This window comes from Lactuca serriola, chromosome 5, assembly GCF_051521515.1.
Source record: "Lactuca serriola cultivar US96UC23 chromosome 5, Lser_US96UC23_V15, whole genome shotgun sequence".
In the NCBI taxonomy this organism is placed as follows: Eukaryota; Viridiplantae; Streptophyta; class Magnoliopsida; order Asterales; family Asteraceae; genus Lactuca; species Lactuca serriola.
This window is the reverse complement of record NC_136412.1, coordinates 219,390,854-219,414,808: the sequence shown is the minus strand read 5'-3', so window position 1 is coordinate 219,414,808 and position 23,955 is coordinate 219,390,854. Positions and strand designations below refer to the sequence as shown.

The 23,955-nt window shown below is 34.8% G+C and overlaps 1 protein-coding gene across 1 annotated transcript; it reads left to right on the top strand.

Annotated features, from left to right (window-relative positions):
* Positions 1 to 13,243: 13,243 nt before the first annotated feature.
* On the top strand, positions 13,244 to 22,428 carry LOC145053615 (wax ester synthase/diacylglycerol acyltransferase 11-like). The gene is made up of 7 exons (XM_079001691.1): positions 13,244 to 13,528; positions 15,937 to 16,488; positions 17,753 to 17,819; positions 17,990 to 18,105; positions 18,228 to 18,437; positions 18,873 to 19,010; positions 21,992 to 22,428. The coding sequence occupies exons 1-7, from the start codon at positions 13,292 to 13,294 to the stop codon at positions 22,154 to 22,156; spliced, it is 1,485 nt and encodes a 494-aa protein (XP_078857817.1). The 5' UTR covers positions 13,244 to 13,291; the 3' UTR covers positions 22,157 to 22,428.
* Positions 22,429 to 23,955: the final 1,527 nt, after the last annotated feature.

The following is a 23,955-nucleotide window of genomic DNA, read 5'->3' as shown; positions in this document are numbered from 1 at the left end:
GCATCTGCAGTCCTGGAGAGGATAATTGGAGATCGGATTCTTTTTTAAGCAGATTGATCAGTGAGGAGATGTGTTTTGCTGAGGGTTGTTTATGATTGTGGGAAGCAGTCAGTGTGTAAGTGTTCTCTTTGTGTGGATTGTTCTGGAAGGTCGTTAATGGCGACCGGTGGTTGTTGGTCAGTGCTTTAAGTGGGGGAGAATTGGAGAATTCTCCAGGAGATCGATGAGTATTTGAGGGTGCTTAGCTGTTGGGATTCAGCAGTGTTCTGTCAGCCCAGAGTATAAGCTGATAGGAGCAAGTGTCGGGCATGCGGGGCGGGATACAGACCGAGGGCATAGTATTGTGGAGGGCCTGGGAGCTGGCCGGGATTGAGTATGTATGATGGAGTTAGAGTTCGGAACCCCTAGAGGGCTAGAACGGTATGCATGGGAGGAATTTCGAGGGGGATAGCTCGGAATGTTGATTGATAGTTAGGCGGTCCGGATAGACTGAAGGCCGGAAGGCGTACCAGTCAGACCGAAGGCTCGGAGAATGGTCCAGCCAAACTGAAGGCACTGAGAGCGGTCCAGATTGGCTGAAGGTTCTGAGAGAGTGGTCCAGATGGGCTGAAGGCCTGGTGAGGCGGTCCAGTCATGCTGAAGACTCTGCAGGTATTGTTGGATCAGTTTGAGATTGCTGATTGTGTATGTTGCAGTGTGATTGCATTGGAAGGTCTGGCCCCGGGTAGTGATCTTGTTTAGTTGAGGTAGTGCATGGGCTTGAGAGTCCTTGCGAGGAGAGTCAGAGTAAGTGTGTTGGAAGGATAGCGGACACGCTAAGGGTGGTGTAGCGTCGGGCGAGCACCGCGGCACTTGTTGGAGTGGCATTATGGCCAAGTGGATTCCTTGGAAAAGGAAGCGAGAGAGGTGTGTAACTCCGAGAGGGAGTGCAAGTTCACGGAAGTGAAAGCGGCAGAGCAGAGTTATGATTAGAGTAATTCGAGTATGGTTTTGAGCAGCGTGTTTGCGGCAGTGGATTAGAAGCTCATCTGGTTTGGGATGTCTGCTGAGGTTGCGGAGGAATTCCGCAGATGTAGAGCCAAAAGACTCGGAGGGGATGCAGGGAGAGAGTCTTGGGCTCTCAGTGTGATTCTGATAAGGGTATTGGATATGTATTAGTGGTTCATCCTGGGGGATGTTGGAGGATATTACTAGTGTGTCAGGTTTTCCCAACCTGAGGGTGTTAGAGCTAGTTCAGCATATGTATGCGGTTGCAAGAGGGGAACTTGTGAGAGTTGCTCTGAGAGAGAGAATGGGTCTTTCCGTCGTCACGGAATGGATGGAGTGGGATTCGGATCGGGGATTCAATGGTTCATGGTTTTCTAACCCTTATGGGTCGGGTGATTGTTAAGATTTCGAGCAGAGTTGCATCTTGGGTAATTCTTGGTTATTGAAAGTGATGATCAGGGGTACAGCCGGTGCCCGGCTCGAGATGGTGGTCAGGACACCGTAAGGAAAGAGAAAGTGTGTTTGAGTTTCGATGAGTATGCCTTGAGGGACTTGGCCCGGTTAAGACCAGGTGGCGTGCTGTGGAAGTATCTTTGGGATTGAATTGCTGTAGGCTTCGAGGACGAAGCCTAATTTAAGTGGGGGAGAATTGTAACATCCCAAAATAGCAAGAGTAGAGTTGAAGGGCTAAAAGTGCTAATTGGGAAAGAGTGACTCGGCGAGTCCATGGATGGACTCGCCGAGTAGAGTCGCGACTTGGTCGCATGTTAAGCAGCCGAGTCGGCGAGTCAATGAGATGGACTCGGCGAGTAGGCGCTGTGTGGAGAAAACCCTAATTCTCGGGGTTGAGCCCTATATAAAGAACATTATGTTTCCTCCCCCAGCCCCTTTATCACCCCCTTGAGTCCCAGAAACCCTAAATCGCGGAGAAGCACCATTATTGAGTGGATTGGAGCTTGGGGAAGTAATTGTTGAAGGAATTTTGAGAGATTGAAGGCTTGGAGCAAGGGGCTTTGCTTGGATTCGAGTTTCCTTGCAGTTGGGGCGTTCTTTTGAGGTAATATCTCGTTCTTAGGCTATTGCTATCTTGTTTCTTCATTTTGGGGTTTGAGGGAAGCTTATCTTGGGCTATATGGGAGTCTAGAGGTTAGATCTGAGGTTGCTACCCCAGATCTGAGATGGAGAAGGATCAGAGAGCATGAAAGTCCCTGTGTTGGAATATTTAGTGAAGCCTTCATGTCCCAAACCCTAGCCCAATGTGCAAATGGCCTAGATCTCTTTGGATCCACGTAAAGTTTGCCACTTTACGTGATGGATGAGTGGTAGGAGGCTAGATCTATGTCTTGGAGCAATTGCATGGCCTGGAATGGTTCTGTATGGATTCAGACCGGTGGTACTCAGCGAGTCACATGGGTGTACTCGACGAGTTGGTTGAAGATGAGCTGGGACTCGACGAGTTGGAAGAACAACTCGGCGAGTCGGATGAAGATGGCCTAAAACTCGGCGAGTCGTATGAACAACTCGGCGAGTAGGTTGAAGATAGCCTTAGACTCGGCGAGTCTTGTCGAATAGTCCTAATGTTCTCTGGTTGAGTCGAGAATCGGTGAGTCAAGGGATGACTCGGTGAGTTGGGTGCGAGTGGACTCAGAGTCGTTGGACTCGGCGAGTCTCGGGGTGACTCGGCGAGTTAGGTCGCAGATTTAGTGAAGTTCTGGGTATGGAAACTCGGCGAGTCATCGGGTTGACTTGGCAAGTAGGGTCAGTCAGGGGTTGACTTTGACCTTGTCTTTGACCAAGGGTTGACCAGTGGTTTCCAAGGGCATTTTGGTAATTGTTGATTATTGTTTGAGTTCAGTGCATTGGTGGTTGACCAGTGGTGGAGATCGTATCAGTGATCAGAGCAGCTTGAGTTATCTGTTCAGTCGGCAGTTTCGAGGTGAGTTATCCTCACTATATCATCAGGGTCTACGGCACCAAGGCCGGCCCCTATCGGATTGAGATCCGGATAGTTGTTATGTTGTTGTTATGATATGTTTGCATCCTGAGAGCTAGGGTGGTACATGTTAGAGACCTGATTGAGATTGGTATCCTGAGAGATAGGGAGATGCTGTGCTAGTGACCTGTTAGGTCGGTATCCTGGTTAGGATGATGATATGCTATGTGATCTGTTTGATCTGCTTGTTGGCTGTGAATTGCTATATGATTGTATGTTTATGTGCACATGGTTGTTTGGACTAGAGTTGGGTTGAGGCGGGTCCTGCTGAGTGCTGTAGGCCAAGATACCCAGGGCGGACCGGTTGTCTCGAAGGCCCAGCGAGCGGTCCGGATAGGCTGTAGGCCCCAAAAGAGCGGACCAGACGTACCGAAGGCTTGGAGAGTGGACCAGATAGACTGAAGGCCCGGTGCGGGCGGACCAGTCATACTGTAGACTCAGAGAGTGGACCAGGTGGATTGAAGGCCCGGTAGCGGGCGGACCAATCACACAGTAGACCCGAAGTGCATGGCTGTTCTGTGATCAGATATGTTATGGCATGTTATGCGTGTATGGTATTTGTGGTTGGTATTTTGGGGATATCTCACTAAGCTTTCGGGCTTACAGTTGTGGTTTCATATTTTTCAGGTTCTTCAGGAGATCGTGGCAAGGCGAAGGCGTGATCGTACCGCTCCTCATGATTTTGTAGTGTGTGATTCTGGGAACACTTTAATTGTTTTGTATTGAAAACCCTTTTTGTAAAGAATTAATGGAATCAAGATGTTTTTGAAAAATTTAAAATTGGTTGTATTTTTCGGTCGTTACATAAGGTTCATGAACGTTGTTGGTGCATTGGTGAGCCCAAAAGGCTTCACCACAAACTCGTAATGCCCATAACGAGTTTGAAAGGCCGTCTTCTGAATATCCTTCTCCCATACGATCATTTGATGATAGTTGGACCGCAAATCAATCTTGGAAAACCAAGACGCCCCCTGAAGCTGTTCAAAAAGATCATCTATCCTCGGCAAAGGGTAACGGTTCTTCACTTTCAGCTTGTTTAGTTCCTGATAATCAATGCACATCCAGTGTGAACCGTCATTCTTCCTGACAAAAATTATCGGAGCTCCAATAATAGTCTACCAAACTAAGGAAGCTCCGAATCTCGGATGGAGATCTCGGTGCCTCCCACTGCATCACCGCCTCAATTTTGGCTGGGTCAACCAAAATACGATTCTGATTGATGAGGTGCCCCAAAAAACTGAATGTCTATAAACCAGAAATCACACTTGGAGAATTTGGCATACAACCTTTCCATCCTCAAAACCCCAAGAATCTCTCGTAGATGCCCCTCATATTGTTGCCTAGTCTTCGAATATACTAGAATGTCATTGATAAAAATGATCATAGATCGATCCAACATGGGCCTACACACCCGGTTCATGAGGTCCATGAACGCTGCTGGTGCGTTGGTGAGCCCAAAAGGCATCACCACAAACTTGTAATGCCCATAACGAGTTCAAAAGGCCGTATTCTGAATATCCTCCTCCTATACCCTCATCTAATGATATCCAGACTGTAAATTAGTATTGGAAAACCAAGACGCTCCCTGAAGCTTGTCAAAAAGATCATCTATCCTCAGCAAAGGGTAATGGTTCTTCGCTGCTAGCTTTTTCAGTTCCTGATAATCAATGCACATCCAGTGCGAATCGTCCTTCTTCCTTACGAAAAGGATCGGAGCTCCCCACAGGGAGCTTATTGGTCTAATGAACCCTTTCCCCAATAGCTCTTGCAGCTGAGAAGATAATTCCTGCATCTCAGGAGGTTCAAGACGATATGGTGCCTTGGCAATCGGCACCGCGCCCAGAATCAGATTGATCCGGAGCTCCACCTGCCTCTCGGGAGGCACACCCGGTAACTCCTCGGGAAAAACATCAGGAAAATCACATACCACCGGAACATCAGAAATAGAAGTCAATCCCTTCTTCTCAACCCGAGTATCCACCACATAAGCTAGAAAACCCATACATCCATGCTGTAAACTCTGCCTTGCCCTGGCGGCAGAACAAAAGGATGATCCTAATCTAGTACGCTCACCATATATAGTCATCACTCCCCTACTAGGATCCTAGACTGTCACTAACTGGCGCTCACAGTCGATCAGAGCCCAGTTCGGCTCAACCAATCCATACCCACGATCACTCAAACACCCCCCATCAAGATAGGAATGAGGTCTATCGGATATCCAATCCCGAAAATATCTAACACACAACCCCGATATACATCAGTAGCTGAAACAGGATACTCATCAGGTATCGAGACCCTTACGGGCTTGCTCAAGGCCTCTCGCGCAATACTAAAACCGTAACTAAAACATGATGACACAAAAGACCGACTCACAGCCGAGTCAAATTGCACAAGCGCGATAAAAAATTCACAAGGAACGTACCTAGGCAATTGACAATATAAGCAACATAAATAAATCTACAGAAATATAAGGAATACATGCTAGCCACGACATCTGGATCTGCGCGGGCCTCCTTTGCTGTCAACTGAAAAGCTCTGCCCTGAGCCTTCGATGCATCGGCCTTTCCCTGCCGGCCATAAGTGATACACAGTGTCGCTGGGGTAGGAGTATGAACCGCCCTAGATGCAAGCTGTGGACAATTGGCCTTCACGTGGATCGTCTGGTTGTAGCTAAAACAAACTCAAAATCCCTTGGGGAATTACCTAGATAAATGCCCCTCCTTGCCACATAGGTCGCAAGCCGACCCGGACCAACATGTTCCCTTATGAACTTTTCCGCACTTCCCATAAGTGCGTCCCTTCTGGCCTCCAACTCTCTGATCAGCGGGCTTAGCCCGCTTAGTCGCTGGCTACAACTGCACTGACCTCTTGGCCCTACCCTGGGTCTCCCTCTCCTCCCTAGCCTAAATCTCCAACTCGATATCTCTCCTCCTTGAATTGGTCTACAGCTCAACCAATGTCCTATATGTAGTGTTCGCAACAAACTCCCTGATATACTTCCTTAGAACACTTAAATACCGGGCTACACAGGCCTTCTCCGTCGATACTTGCTCAGGGGAAAAAAACCCCTTTCATGAAACATCTTAGTGATCTTAGTCACTGTCTATGTCTTCAGCTTGAGAGACAGTATCTCCTGGTCTAACCTTTCCCGCTCAACTACGGGCACAAACTTATCCCTGAACATCACAGTAAACCTCTCCCAAGTCAACGCAATATGCTCTGTAGGTTTGTAGCATTCACAAACTTCCACCAGTCCTTCGCTCCCAAGTGAAGCAGGTTCCATGCAAATCGAACCCTCAAATTTTCTAGACAGGATCAGGTATAGAAACATCCCTCAACATCAAAGATCCATCTCATTGAGGCAATCAAATCATGGGTCCTATCAAAATCGGTGGCTTCGTGTTGGTGAACTCCGGATACCATAAAGAATCACCCCCTGCGGTCTCACAGCAGTAAGAGCCGTGGTGGCTGTGGCAGTAGCAGCCTCAATAACAGCGGCATAGCGGTCATCAAAGGTCTCAATCAGAATGGTCTTAACAGAGCCAAACATCTCCAAGATTTCCTCTCGGATTGTTGCGACCACCTCTGCAGCAACAATCCTTCGAATCTCATAATCACTGGCACTCGACCTCTTAGGGTCATTGGAGCCTAAACCTCCGGTAACCACTATACTGAAATGCATAAGAAAATCATCAACACAAGCTAAACACATATATCAAATTTCACACCCCTACAAGCTCTCTACTCCCTCGAGGTTATTTCCCCGAGCCGCATACAAATCCGATGCTTTCAGTAGTACGGGCCCAATACTACCTTCCACACCAATCTGTATTCGTCTCAGGTTATACCCTCGAGACCCCAAGAACTTTACTTCCTCATATCAACTATGGACTCGGCCTACTAGTTCCTGAGAACCTCAAACATACATCTAGATACTAGTTTTAGACCACTCCCAACACTGCTCTACCTCACGAGATCTCTGTTGCCCTCGCGTATGCCAATTGTACATAGTATGAGACTCGATAGACATTTGAATAAATGATCCTACCTCAAATCCACAACCAAACAAGGAACAGGAAGTAAGGCTAAAACATGCATTCTAAGGATATAAAATCGTAACCATGTACAACTATAAAGCATACGCCTAGCAAATAGATAATGCAGATTCAATCCCATAAGGAATGAACTCCTAGGCTAAGTCATCATTAATCAGGAAACATTTATACAGTTTCAGCAAGATTCCTTAGCCTACCCCTAGCTAGCATGCAATCCTATTTTCTCACAGTACAACATGTCTGCTTTGCAATACTAAAATGAAAAATGAGGTTGTTAGGTGCATTTCTTGTACCCATTTTGTAGCTTTATTTCATAAAAGTACATTGCATTTAGGCTTAAACTCATGCATTTTGCATGTTTTTCGGGATTTTTCATGAGGCAACTTCATTCAAATACTTTTGTGATATTTCAGGGAATTTTGGAGGTAGGATATTATTGGAGGAGGTAAATAAGAGTTACGGACAAAATTTCGGGACTTGCGGAGCACCGAGGAGCAATATATCAAAGAAACGAAGATTTTGGCTTTATAGACGTTTACACAGCCGTGTAAATGGAAGCCTTGCGTTTACGCGGGCCGTGTAAACGTAGATTTCTGCGTAGTATATTTTTGCGTTTACGCGGGCCGTGTAAATAACAATGTTAATTTACACGGGCCGTGTAAACGTAAATGCGGGTTTTAAAGCAGTTTTTCACCATTCTTAAAAGGGGGAACCGATTTTTTCTTGAGGGGGTCGACTTTTGGAGTGGAGAAGGCGAATTTCTTGAGGATTTTGAAGTTGATTAACACTTGGGAACATTTGATTTCATTTTGTAAGAACTTTAATTTCATTTTCTAGATTTGTGATCTTGTTCTAGTCATGAGTGACTAGAACCCTAGATTCTCCAACTTTATGTCTTGACTTCTAGTTGTGATTTCAATCATATGACTTGATGTTTTCTTTCAATTTTCTATCTAGTGAATTTGATTTTGTTTCAATCAAATGTTTGATTCTAATTGTGATTCTTATTGGCCATTTGAATTAGGGTCGGATCATTCAAGTTATCTAATTGCAAAATCCATAATTGTTTTGTAAATTAGACTAGGTAACAAGCACTAATCTGATTTCTATTGAATGAAATTAGTGTAAATCTTTTCACACATTCTTACGCTCCCGAGCTTGTGAGGAGTATTGAGTGTTATTGGGAACATTCACATAAAGCTTAAAGCAACCTTTCAATCCAATTCTAAGAGCTTGTTTAGATTAGGTTAGTAAGGTTAGGATTAATCAAAGAGCTTGTTTTGGTTAATTATTGTGGTGAATGGGAAGTGTTAGAGCTTGTTAACACTTTCAAGTACCAACTTAGATAGAATTAAACAAATATCTTGTCATCCATGAAATAACATTGCTAATTTGTCTTGCATAGAGTTGGAGTTCTCACAAATCCTGAATTTGTTTCATTTAATTGATTATTTACTTATTGCTTTATTCTTTTGTTTAAATCATTGCATACCAACCCCCCATTTATGTGACCATTATTGTACCTTCCGAAAAAATGTATAAACATTTGTTCCGTGTCTCTGTGGATCGACCCTACTTACCTTGCATTACATTTCTAGTACAAAGTAGTAGTGTTTAAGGAGTTATTTTACCCCTTTATTTGTTGGGTTTGACACGCCTAACAGAGGTATCTTAGGAAACTGCCGCTCGAGCGCTGGTCGATTGTACACACTGCTTCTCTGGGTTTTTCCTCTTGTAAAAAGTCTTCATTTCTTGTTAAGTTCTTAAAAATGCTCGAACCCTCAGTTTGAGTTTGGAGTCATGCAAAGGTTCATCGAAATTCCTTAAACCAGGGCTCTGATACCAAATTGTAACAACTCAATTTTAGACCAAAATTTTCATTTTTAAAACTTCCAAAAACATAGTTTCACAACCAGATCAACTACAAGTCATCTCAAAACCACAAATAGCATAGCTATCAGAGTACATAAAAGATCATGTCCCATTAGTAAATTCCCAGTGTGTATGTACAATCAAACATCCACCTTCCCGCGGTCCAACGAAGTACCTGCCACATACAAATCAACAATTTTAAGCACAAACCTTAGTAGGTTCCCCAAGATACCACATATAACACAACATAAGTAAACATCTATGGGTTATCTGTAACCTTGGGACTATCAGTAGTCCCCGTGAGCTAACAACACGCTCGTAAGGTTATCCGTAACCTTTGGTTGGCTATAAGCAACCCCGGTCACAACAAATATCATATCAACACTTAACATAACATAACAACTAGACCTAGTTGGTCATGATATTAAAACTAACCTACCATACATGTAAGAGTAAGTGAGGAGACTCACTGATACTGATGACATGAAAACCTAGCATCCGAACTGCTGGATCTAGACTCCGCCTGAAAATGATGCACAAAGGTGGAAAGTTTCTGGATCTCCAAGCTTGATGACACCTTCTTCTTCTTCTTCTTCTTCTCTAACATACTTCTTTAACTACAAGGCGAAGAATCACTCAAAACTTGCAAAATCACACACACAAGCCACACACACGATATTAGGGTTTTAGAGAGGGTTGGAGGCTGATAAGGGTGGATAGAAATGAGACCATCATGTTCTATTTAAAGGGGACAACGCAAATACTTGGGTTTGCATCTGAGCATAGTACGCCCATCGTACTAAGGGGTACGGCCAACGTAATAGGTGGCCTCTGCAATTCTTCATGGTGCATGAGTACGCTATGCATACTTATGCGTACGCCCCGCGTACTGACTTGCCAACCTTTCATATTTAGGGACTAATTTTTACATAATAAGGAAAGATTCAAGAATAATCATTGTACCTAATTTCAGGATGTTACACAACATTTGAGCATTAAGGAAATTAACACTCCTTTTTATTTAAGTGTGAAACTTAATATGAACTCTAATCGAGCTATGGTTCGAGTGGAGTATATAAATCGAAATGGTAGCATGATGTATGTTATACATTACACTTGATTTGGAATTGCATTCACTTTAAGAAAACTAAGTCAATCTACTATCAAACCATGTATAGAACACTGGAAGGAAGTTGATGGAGTACTATAATACTTGAAAACAGAAAAGTACTCTTAAGTTGATTACTAGTAAGGTATTTTGATGCCAACTAGACAGATCACTCCAATGATTCTAAATACACAAGTGTTTGGGTTTACATACTACCTAGAGGATTTATTTCTTAGGCACAAAAGATACTACTTGTAGCTCACCCGATGATGGATGTCGAGTTTATTTCCTCAACAATATTAAGCAAAGAAAAAGAGTAGAATAAAGATCTACAACTATCTGTAGGATATTCCAATTCCATCTATTCTCATGTATAGTGACAGTAAGATCACATTGTCTAAAGTATCCGATGTTGTGTATAATGGGAAGTTAATGTGTATTGGTATTCAACACATTTATATGGGACAACTTTGAAACTTGTGGCATCAAAATTATATGTATATATATATATATATATGTGTGTGTGTGTGTGTGTGTGTGTGTGAAGATAAGTAGGAAGTCGACATATCTGTTGACCAAATCTATGATGAGAGATTTGGTTGGAACTACTACAATAGACATGGGTTTAAAACCACGATATACTTGTTCAGTGATGGAAACCCAACCTAAAATTAATGTTACTACTTAATTTTAAAAAGGAAATAACAAAGTTACTAAAGATAAAAGTTTCTATGAATATTGATAGATGCATGTGAGGTAATCGTTGCTAAGAAGAAGGTCGAGTTAAAAATATTAACAAAACTTTAGAGACATATAAGCAATGAATATGCTAAAAAACTTTTCTTATATGATCAAGAGGTGGTGGTGCCTCAAATGAATATTAGTGGTTTATCTTCTAGAGGTTCATGAAAAGGGTTTATAGTGTATGTTCATATTCATATTTAGTGAGAATACAAAGATAGCAGGTGATGTGGAGGCATAAACCAAAGAGGTCACATAGTTATTGGTTTAGAACCATATGATACCATTGAATCAACCTCTTCTTGTTTCACAATACTAAACTAGGGTTTAATATTCATTACACCTAAGTGACATCATCTGTCTAAGTGAAAGGAAACTTGCCAGCTTGGTGGGGAATTGTTGGAAATTTAAGTGATAAAATGCAAGTTGGGATTTCCCCTTTTCCCATATAGGCGGGGAAAGAAATTTAAGTTGGATTTTAAGGTATTCTTTGAACTTAGCCATAAAAGGATTTAGTGAATCAAAGGATGTGCCAAGCACCGAAAAGCACTAAGTTGGGTCGTGTACACGAGATGTGATGTTTGCAAAATGTCATGATTTACATGCACTTGGTACTTCATATGACCACATAATTGCTATGAGCTAATGAGCTTTTCTTTTTAACCAAGTTCGATTAAATTAGGTCAGTTCACCCCATCAATGTTGACTACACTGTGACTAATTGGGCAAGGTCCATGAACCTTCTAGAGACCTCTATGAAAACGCACTGACTTCATGCATACACATCATGTAAAAGCACATGCTACGTGATAACGTGTGAGAGGAACGAGGACTTCATCGAGCCAAAGTTGTTTGGAGAATTATATGGTTTCCACCACTATAAATACAACCTTCTTGGAATCATATTGCACACACAAAAAATCGAGGTCTTTTCCTCTCTCTCATCTCTCTGAAAATTCAGATAGAAGGTTGTTCTCGATTCCCGATTTGTGAGTATTCACTTTGCATTTATTAGTTCTTCCGTAGCTATTGGAATAAACAATAATTTACATTAAATCCTAGGGGATTATGCTGAAACTTACAAGATATTGAGCATGCAAATCATTTGTAGGACATACGTTTATTCAATGCAATTGTTACCGGTTAAGAATCTACAGTCTACATGTTAGTTTTACGTTTATTTTTTGTTTCTAGTTCTTCTTTTAACCAGACACTCTCTACTTTTTTTATAATCAAATATGATCTATCTTATTTTTGGACAAAACTTAACAAATAAAAATAATAATAATAATAATAATAATAAATTTATAATTTGTGATGAGGCTTGAAGTTTAATTCTCCATATTAAATTGTTAGATTGTTTCTATTTGTTATAACTATTCCTTATTTAATAATAATAAATTTATAATTTGTGATGAGGCTTGAAGTTTAATTCTCCATATTAAATTGTTAGATTGTCTCTATTTGTTATAACTATTCCTTATTTAATCACCAATATTAATTATTGAGTTATTTGTTATTTTGACGTTTCGATAGTTAGTTCACGATATTAATTATCGGATTGTTAAATTATTTTTTTGAAATTCAATATAGGGAAATAGAGTTTTTTCTTTGTGTTCAAATTTGATATTATTTGTATTTAGTTTGTGCAATATTTTGATAAACCAACGCCAGATTTTATTATTATTATTAGTTTTTTGGAATTTTCGCTATTTATCTTTATCTATCATAATAAAGAAAACCTAAAAATGTTACCTTTGACACATAATATTTTTCTATTATTTCTATCATTTTCAAATTTCTTTGGTAAACTATAAATTTCAATTCAATTTTTGAGAATAAAATATCATATCTTAATAACATTTTCGAAATATAAATAATATGGATAATTTAAAAAACTAATTAAATCTCTTATATGTTAATGTATTTCAAGAAATCAGGATACATTCTTCTAATTACTTTCTTTATTATTATTTTATGTCAATATAATAATTTTAAACATTTCTACTTTGGTTTACATGAATTATAACATAATATATTAATATATAGGAGAAAATTTACCTAAACTAAATGTATTATCAATCAGTTTTTATTTCGAAAAATATATTGTACAATCCTTTAAAATCAACGTGTAAGAGCTTAAAGTATAAAGTCTATAATCAAACAAAAATAGTTACTTATGAGTTGGTTTATATTTTACAAAATCATTTCTTTTGTTTGATTATAAACTTATAATATATGTCCTTTCAATGTTAGGAGATTCGCCATAGTATATTCCATTTACGTGTAGTTTGCCATTAAAGAATAATAAACAAAGAAAATATATATTCATCAATCTTGACTCGTCAACCAATAGCATATATAATTTGACACCTATTAAATCAAATACTGTGTGGTTATTTTTAATAAAACATTTATGCATCGTCGAAAGAAAAAAAAACACATGATGCTATGGTTGATGTATATAAAGGATGTCATTCATGAACTCAACTTGCATTCCTAGATATAGAAAGTTCCAATTTTGTGTGAGCCATGAGTTCTGCAAAAGGTCTCAACACTCTTACACAGATCAAAACCACCATCAACGATGGTCTAAGATTGAAGGAAGAAGATCAACCTTTGAGCCCTATGTCAAGATTGTTCCATGAACCTGGTTCCAATGTCTACATCATAACCATGATGGGGTGCAAGACCAAGATCAACCCTGCTGTCGTCAAACAAAATCTTGTTCATTCTCTCCTTCGACATCCTAGGTTCTCAAGCCTGCAGGTATAAATATAACCTTGAAACCACACCATCAAAAGTTGAAACTGTTGTCGCCCATGGTTCACGTCCATGATGTGATAATTTGTCTCACATGGGTTATGAACTAATGAACTCTATTTAAGTTGCTTATAGTAGTTTCAAGTTGAGTTGGAGGTTTGTGCATCAATAGGTTATTTTGTTATTTTTATGTTTACAAATAAAAACCTATATCAATATACAATTACAAAGCGTTGGGTTTATATTTTTAGGGCTTTACGTTAAAAAAACAAAACAATTTATCAAAATTTATATATTTTTATTTTTATGTTCTATATATAAAACTAAGAAATTATATATATATATATATATATATATATATATATATATATATATATATATATATATATATATATATATATATATATATATATATATATATATATACTAAATGTGTGCCCGCGCAAAAAATTAGTGATAAATAGTTTTTTATTTTGATGAATAATTTTTTACGAGAAAATAATCATTTGATTTTGTTATTACTTATTATGTAGTAAGAAAAATTACCATTATTAATTAAAATATTTATGTTTATTTATATTTTATATTAATACATTTGATATAAATTAATTATTATATGTATCAAATTTAAGAAATGTAAATTAACTTATATTGATGAATTTAATATTTTAAAATTGTTATTTTTCTCAAAATTAATTTTTAATACCTTCCATAATTTAAGTTTTTCAAAATTTTGGTAAGTATTAATAATTTTGTTATGCATAATTGATTTGAACAAAAAGCTTTATATCTTGTATTTTTTAAAATTCAAGATATATGAATAATATATTTTATATATAGTATAAGATATAAGATAAGATATAATATATATATATATATATATATATATATATATATATATATATATATATATATATATATATATATATATATATATATATATATATACATGTTTTTTTTCGATTTATTTTACAAAAAGTAAAAACTAATATATCAAATTTTATTAAATTTAGGCAATGTTTGGTATAGAAAATTTGAAGAAAAAAATAAAATTATTTCATTTTTCCTGTTATTTAATGCCAAGAATAAAGAAATAAGTAAGAAAACTAATTTCTTTTCTAACAAAATAACTCTATAGTTTGGAGAAAAATGACTAAAATGAGAAATCAAGCCATCAAGAAATATTTAAGATTATATGGGTCACAAGAACACCGTTATTTGCTGAAAACGACACACCAAAACAACGTTACACACTGTCGCTTCCCCCTTCCTCTTATCGTAAGTCATACTGTAACACCAACGTAGTGCAATACGATTTCCAACCAATCAATGCCATTTTCTACCTCTCCTTTTCTTCACCTCAATGGGGTTGAGCAAATAAAATACCACCCCGACAAAAATGGTGGAGATTAATAAAGTTCTTGGTGAATATCCTAAAAAACCAAAATAAAAATAAAAAACTGTTTAGCTATACAGTTCGAGCCGTACCCAGGCATCCAACCATTTGTTTATGGTTCTAATGAATGGATTAAAGAAATAGGCGTTTGACTTCTTTTGAGGGGTTATAGCCACAAAATGCCCCGTTTCCATTTTTTTTAGTTATACTTTTTATTATCTTTTGTCTCCGATTTATTCTTCACTTTTATCTTTTATGTACATGCAATCTAAGAATTTAATTAAAAAGATGTTTACTTTTTTGCCACGTTATTACTTTAGTTGAGTAGTTAATAAGTTATTGAGAAATTAAATATCTTCTTACTTTTTGTTCCTATATATTTCCTACCCAAAGAAATGATAATATGTGTAATATTTAATGTTCATTTAATGATATTTTAGGATACCAATATAACACATGTCAACATTTAAATGGATAGTAGGATTAGTAGGATCAAAAGGTAGGAGGATATTTAATTTCTCTAAGTTATTTTCGTGATTTTACAAACATAAATATGAATTGCTTGAAATAACAAATATTGAAAAACAAATTAATTTCCATTTTATTTATATTACAGAATTGTTTCTTATGAATATTTTCCGGTTAAATTTATTTTCTGGTGTACCAAATAGTGGAATCAGATCTGCTTTCCATTTAAATTCTTTTTCCCCGTATTTCCATTCTACATGTAATTATGAAAAATTGTTGTTGGGGTTATCTTTCTTACTTGAACTCTTGAACTGAACATGTCAAAGTGTATGTGTGCCCGTATGTGTTTAAAACAACAACACTTATATGAGTGAAAACAATTCATTGCAATCCTTTTTAGTTTAACTTAAAAGAATATCAATGTGTAACAAATAAAAACAATTCATTGCAATCCTTATTCAAACGTGATAATAAAATGTGATAACTAATTCTATTGTTTTCTGGGAAGCTATTTTCGTTTCTAAACTCTTGCCTTCTTATCGATTTTTAGGTGGTCAACAAAGAGACCGGAAGCTTCATATGGGTTCCAACAAACGTGAACATTGACAACCATGTTATAGTCCCAAAAATAGAACCAAATATTGCATTCCCAGACAAATTTGTCGATGACTACATCTCAAACCTTAGCAAATCTCCCATCGAGAGTTCAAAGCCTTTATGGGATCTCCACCTTCTTGACATCAAGACAACCAATGATGAAGGGACCGGTGTTTTTCGCTTCCATCATTCCTTAGGCGATGGTTTGTCTTTGATGACACTTTTTCTTGCTTGTACACGAAAATCATCGGATCCTAATGCTTTGCCAACGCTTCCCGTCTACAAAGAATCTAGTTACATCAAATTTTCTACTGTCCGGTCGGTGCTAGAAATGTTTTGGAACTCCTTTGTTTCCGTTGTGCTGTTTGTGTTCACCGTGTTTTTCCTTAAAGACACTGAAACACCACTGAAAGGCCCTTTAGGCGTAGAGAATAGACCTAGACGTTTTGTTCGCAAGAGCGTGAACTTATCTGACATTAAGGTGGTGAAGAAGGTCATGGATGTGGTAAGTTAACTTTTTATTTTTTTATTTTTTTTTATTAGGGTTTATTTCATTGTTGTATATGCAATAAAAGTAGTCAAACAATGCAACGTGGTTATATATATATATATATATATATATATATATATATATATATATATATATATATATATACCAATGGAATAAATGGACAACAAAATATTGTGTTGGAAAAAAGTCTCCTGTGACAATCTTATAATGAAATGGCCAATGATGTGTTTGGTTGTTGAAAACTGTTTTTATATTTTAGAAAAAAGTTTTTTTAGAAAATAAAGTTAAATTTTCATTTTCAGTTTTCAATGAAAATCTTAAAAAATGTGTTTTGTTGGAAATGGTGAAGTTTTCATTATGCATCTTATGAATTTAGAAAACTTTGCCAACTATAAAAATCATTTTTCTAATTACATACAATTTGGAAAACAATTTTTTTTTTAATTTTTTTGGAAAAATTTTAAAAACGGAATCAATTAAACACGTTTTAAAATTTTCATTTTCATTTGAAAATTTTCACAGAAAACTAAAAAAATTTACACAGCTAAAAATTCAGTCCAAGGATTTTCACAAAAAAGACCACATGGATGTTAAAAAATAAATGGTGACCAAGCTTTTTTTTTTTTTATTTTTTTTATGATTTTTTATTTTTTTATTTTTTAAAATGACCACCAAGTCCAAAATAAGGCCATTTTTTATTATGAAGCAACACTTTTAGCAAATAATATGAACTTTTCTCTGGTTTGCATCAAGACATTGGAACCAAAAATATTATTTTCAGATACTTCAAAATGTTTGCTTTAACATATTTTAAAACCACAAATCTCTCTTGCAATATCATTTGAGCCGCAGATCAGTGTATTAGCGAATTTGAGTCATGGATTAAACGAAAATAACAATTTTGAAACTCAAAGAACAACTCTGAAATGTATATTTTTGCCTGAATTGTCTATTTATATTAATTTTTCTCTTAAACATCTATTTTTGTCCGAGATATCTTCTCTAAAATATTTTTTATAAAATATGTTTGATATTACAAAATCTTTTTATGAAACAAATAAAACGAATTCTAAATACAATGTTTCTAACTTGATGGTCATTTTCGTAAATAATTCAAAACTTGGTGATTATCTTTAATTTTAAGGAAACTATGTTATCATTTTTGTGAATATCCCCAAAAAATAATAATTTTAAATAACATAAATGATATTGAGATTGACCATCTACATTTATGTAATGGATTCGATATATGTTGCAGACATTGAATGATGTAGTGCTTGGAGTTACTCAAGCAGGTTTATCACGCTATCTGAATCGTAGATACAGTAAGTTTATTTGCATCTATATCTGTATCTTTCAAATTTTGCATCTATATATCTACCTTTCATGCTATATCTAAAACGTAGATACAATAACTTTATTGGAGTCACTAGGCAAGTCCTAAAGACGAACTAGTTTTATTTAGTGGTTATAATAAATCAAGTGCCATTTGCAGGTGAAAACATGAATCTTAGTGGATCAGATCATCCTAAGAAAAACGACTTCATTCCAAAAAACATTCGCCTTCGTGCCACGTTCTTTTTTAACCTAAGACCAACCACTCGGATCGATGTGAGTTCATCTGATTTCCATCTTATTCAATAAACATATTGAAACTCATGGCCTTAAGTATGTGAACAAATCAAATATCATTCTAGTTAACTTTTTTCTACTTATCATCGGTGAATGTGTAGACTTTTGTCGAAACAATGAAAACGGGGAAGATGGGTAGATGGGGAAACCAGATCGGTTATGTGCTCCTCCCATTTGCAATCGGACTAAAAACAGACCCCTTGGATTATGTAAAAGAAGCTAAGGCAGTCATCGATCGAAAGAAAGCCTCTTTAGAGCCTTTATACACTTATTTTGTTGTTTATTTGGTCCTCAAGTTATTTGGCATTAAGGTACATGCATCACCTCACAATGAGAAAATTAAACAATTATTAGGTTTTGTTTAGTGAGTGTATACATGGAATGTTACTTTTACTACATTAAAACCAAAAAATTATTATTTTAATTATGATGGCGAACAATGGCAGATCCACATTATCCCAGGGGCTTGTAGACCCACTTAGTTTTGATCTTTAACCCAAATATAGTGTAAAAATAAAAAAATGATGGTGAACAATGGTGGATCTACACTACCCCAAAAGGTGTACCGATTTACTAAATTCTGATTTTTAACTCAGATTGTCTATAAGAATTAAAGGATTTGTGTAGAGCTTTTGTACTAAATAAATTCTCAAAAATTGGGTTAGAAAAATTTTAATTACATAACCAAGTTAGGTTTTTAGATCTTTTTTTGTTCTGCTATTAATGTGAATCTGGGGTTGATACAGGCGGTAGGGAAACTAAACCACAAGGTTTTCTTTAATACAACCTTGTGGTTCACTAATGTGCCCGGACCACAAGAAGAAGTCACGTTTTATGGGCATGAAATCACTTACATCGCTCCTAGTTGTTATGGACAACCTAATGTAAGTATTCATATACAAATATATGTACATATATTCAAGTTATTTTACTAAACCATCTTTTGAGTTATTAGATCATCAATGTATCGAATGTGTTGTAATTGATTATTTTACCAATACTAGGTGCAATGTTTTAAAAACCGGTTTTTTAGTTGAACCGGTATGGTGACCGGTTCCCGGTTCAAACGGTTCGACCGCCGGGTGAACCGGTTTATATATTTTTCATGGTTTTTTCTATTTTCCTACACATACATACATATAGAAATTAAGAATTTGATGTTTACAAGTTCAAACATTAAAAATACACATAAAAATAAGTTGTAGATAAATCCAAATACATTAAAATAACACATAACCATAAGTTTTAGTGTTTTACATCAATGCATATACGTCAAAAAAAAAAATAAAGTATAATACCGAAACGAAATATAGTTTTTGATGAATACAAAACCTCAAAAAAATTTATAACTTTTACCATATGTTTTTATTTAGAGAAAACTAAATAGATTTGAAAAAAATCACCAATGTTTATTATGTAAATGGTTCTTTTTCATGTGTTTTTATTCGGTTTAACCGGTTCAACCGGTTTATTTTGACTGGTTCAACCGGTTTTTTCTAAAAACCGGTCGGTTCAATCTGGTTCAGAAATCAATATAAAACCGGTGATAGTTGAACCGCTCATTCTCCCGGTTCCCGGTCCAACCGGTTCGACCGGCCGGTTCAAACCGGTTTTTAAAACATTGACTAGGTGTGAGACCCATGTATTACATGGACTTATTTTAAAAAAAATTAAATATGAAATTTTAACAATTTGAAAAATTTGAATTTATAAGAAAAATGAAATTTTTTTTTGAATTATTAAAATTAATGAGGTTTTAATGTATTGAATACATTACATATATAAACCCTTTCTAATTAATACCTTACATATATATTATGTTACATATTAAATGTGAAATTTTAATTAAATAAAATGAAAAATACAATAAAATGATAAGTGGAAAATAAAAAATTTAAAAATTATAGAAAATGCCATATGTCCAAATAAAAGAGAAGAAGACATATGGCAAAAAAACCTTCATTTATTATAGTAGATACACCTTTTCTAATGATAGCCTAAAATGGACATATTTTCAAACCATTTCTATTAGGTAGCATATATTCATATTCAATAGTTAGGAACTTATTTTATGAGATCAGATTGCCTAAATATAATTTGACTTTTTCTAACTAGTGCCTTATTTTGTAGCCAAAATTATATGCACTATGTCTTTTATAAAGGAAAAAATAGAGGAATCTTATGTATCTAAGTATCTACTATCTTTAAATAATCACCATCATATTATATGGTAATAATAATAGCTTGACATTTTACCTGCGTACAAAAATTATAACTTACCAATTTTTGTAAGATCTGATGTATACACTAGGATCTTGATATTTTAAAAAATCCTATCTTATTTGCAGGAAAAGATTGCAATAGATACTTTACATGCTATTAAGTTACAAATTATATTACACAATTTAACCATTGATCATAATAATTATATGAATTTATTACTTCGAGTTATATTATTAAGGGATAATTACATGTTTAGGTAATGTTCATTTTTCTTCACATTTAGTTAATTACTATTTTTGTACTTCACTAGTGAACATATTTCTTTTTGTTTAAAAAATATCATTACAAACGGTTATCACAAACAATAAGGTTATTTTTTAAACAAAAAAATAAGTTTACTATAAAATATATACATAAAAAGGAAACTATATACACAAGAAAAATGACTAAATGTGAGATAAATAATTTTTTTACCACATAATTCATTATCCCTTTTAATTTTTAATTTTATTTCTATCCAAAGAATCTATAATTTGTAAAATATTCATTTTTCTAAAATTTTGTTTCAAAAATCTATTCTTAAATCTCTTTCTTATCTTGATAAATAATACTTCACCATTGGAACACGACTTACCAACTGCCATAATTATAATAAATATAAATTATTTTGATGGCCATATAAAAATTATCTTTACTTGCAACTTCAATTATTTTCAACCTTTCACAAAATATGCCAAGTGGATAGGAATATCAAACACATATATATTTGAGTGATACACAAAGTTCTAAAAGAGAAAAAAATACTTATTAATTAATTAATTATCAAAATAATTTTCAATATATATATATATATATATATATATATATATATATATATATATATATATATATATATATATATATATATATATATATATATATATATATATAAACTTGTGTATATTACTCAAATGTTTGTACGGGTGTTTGATTTTTTTTTTTATCAACTTCACGTTTTTGTATGTGAAATTTTGGAAAAGATTGAAGTTTCAGATTAAGATAATGTTTGAATGATCATCTATATAATTTTCATTTATTGTAACTATGGAGGTTGATAAGTCATATTTTAATGTTTACTTATTTTTCATCAAGATAAGAAAAAATCTAAAAATAGATTTACAAAGTAAAAAATTTAAAAATAATATTTTACAAATTAATTAGTTTTTTATTTAAATTAAAAGGACCGATTAAAAAGGAAAATTAATTATAAGATATTAAAATATTACTTTTATTCATATTTAGTAAAAAAAATTATACATAATTTACCAACAAAATTATTTTTTTTGTTCAAAAATATAATTATAACATTCAATAATCAGTTGTAATTATATTTTTTGAAAAAAAGTTCTCTGAAAAAATGGTGTACACAAAAGGAAAATGACTTAATGTAAACAAATATGAAGTTCGTTACTCTCACGAGTCATTAAAATATCGATTTTTTTCTTTATGAAATGATATTTGAGACATACAAAATAATCAAATATATATTAAGAGTATATTAAATGTAGCATAAAAAAATGATATATACCATTATCAACTAAATATATTTTAAACTAAGCTTTTAGTAACTTCCATAAGAGAAATAACAAAAGTATCATTGCAGGCATTGATGATTCATATACTAAGTTATATGGATAAATTGACATTTATCATATCAGCAGACGAAGAAACCATACCAGACCCTGAAAGGCTATGTGACGACCTTGAGGAATCCCTTTACCTCATCAAGACTTCCGCTTTGGTATCAGAGAATGCCAAGAACAAGTAGAGAAAAAAAAGAGAATGATGATATACATGTCATCGTATTTCATTAACACAAAAGGATGTCATTTTAATAATATGTTTGTTATATTAGAGTATTTTTGGTAGAGTGCCTGTAGGAACCTATATTTTTGAGCTTTCATGTTTTAAAATGTTATTATGTGTTAAAGGGCATTTTGGTCCTTATGGTAATATTAGACTTGTAGAACGTCAATCGATGCCTCTCACGTATTCATTTGATGTTTTGAAGTAATGAAATGTGTTATGTTGATTTGAGAATGGATTGGAATTGATAAATATAAGTTTGGGGTTGAATTGTATTGAAAATGGAATGGAAAATTTGTTTCCAGGTCCATCACGACATGGTGAGAGGCTTGTCACGACATGGTGGTGAGGTAGTGATTTGAGTGTTTTTCCATCGTAAGTCGTAGGTAGCGTACTTTACTCCACGACGTAGCATGTGGGTGTTGTGGCGTGGTGGCTAAAGTAGGTTGCTATCATATATTTCCACCACAACGTGAAAGGAAGTCGATCGCAGGATCATCTAAGCCACCATAACGTGGTGAGGGTAAGAATGTGACATCGTTTCGAGGCAGATTAAATGATCGGATAGAGTTTATTTTCTCTAAAACGCACACCCGAACACTCTAGATCATACCTCCCACGATTTCAAGGTTGAAGAATGTTAAAGAGACGATCAAGCCTGCTTGTGGAAAGATGTAGGCTTCTAAAGATCCTAAGGTAGTCAACTTCTCCACTTTCAAACTTTTTAGGGCTTTAATGATGGTTTATGAGTTTGAGCTTGTTATACAAGATTTCTTCCAATAAACTTATTATTAATGGTTAACCAAGTGTTTGTAATACTAACACTTGGTTTTTGTGGAGATTCAATGGTTAAATTATTGTTTTGATCATTATGGTTTGAAACCCTAAAAATGGAAAATGGTGAAGTGGGTTGTTATTTCATTACAAGAGGTGAGTTATAGTATCCTTTTAGAGTATGATAATGTGAAGTAGATTCATGTTAAAGCTATGATAATGTGAAGTAGATTCATGTTAAAGCATGTATAGATGTGTATGTAAATGTAGATTACATCATTGTTAGATTGTGATATCTTGGATAAAATATGTTATGCGAATGTTATGTTTTTTTGATACTTTGTGCATATGTATGTAATGAGTAGAATAAGGGATCCCTAAGGAAGAGAGTACTTAGAGTGCTTTGTTGAAATGTTTAAGATGATGGAGACCGGTTAATTATCTACCGTTAATGTATAGATGTATGTTCACTTATATGACTAGCTAGATATGTGAAGTATGTGACTAACTGTATTATTATATTGTATGATTGTTAAATTATAACTCACCAAACTGATTGTTTGATATATATTGTTTCCATGTGTTTACATGAAAGATCTAGTATGCTCAAAAGTTATATTAATGTGATATCGCTAATTAACATACAATACTAATGGATCACACTAACAACAATTTGATATAATTAATTATTTATTAGAAATTGATTTTAATAAATATTCAATAAAATCTTATAATTAAATTGAAAATTATTTATTTTATGGAAATATTAATTTTATTAGCAAGTAACATTACATAATTCATATGGTTTGAATTAATAAGTCATGCACAACATTTTGGACTAGATAATTTTTTTTGTCTTTTACAAAAAAGTTAAAGTTTATATTTTTTAAACTTGGTTTATAAAATATAAAGGGTTTTTTTTTGTCTTCTTCCATTTATTAATTAAGAAGTCAAAAAGTAAGAGCATGAATTTCATATTAGTTTATT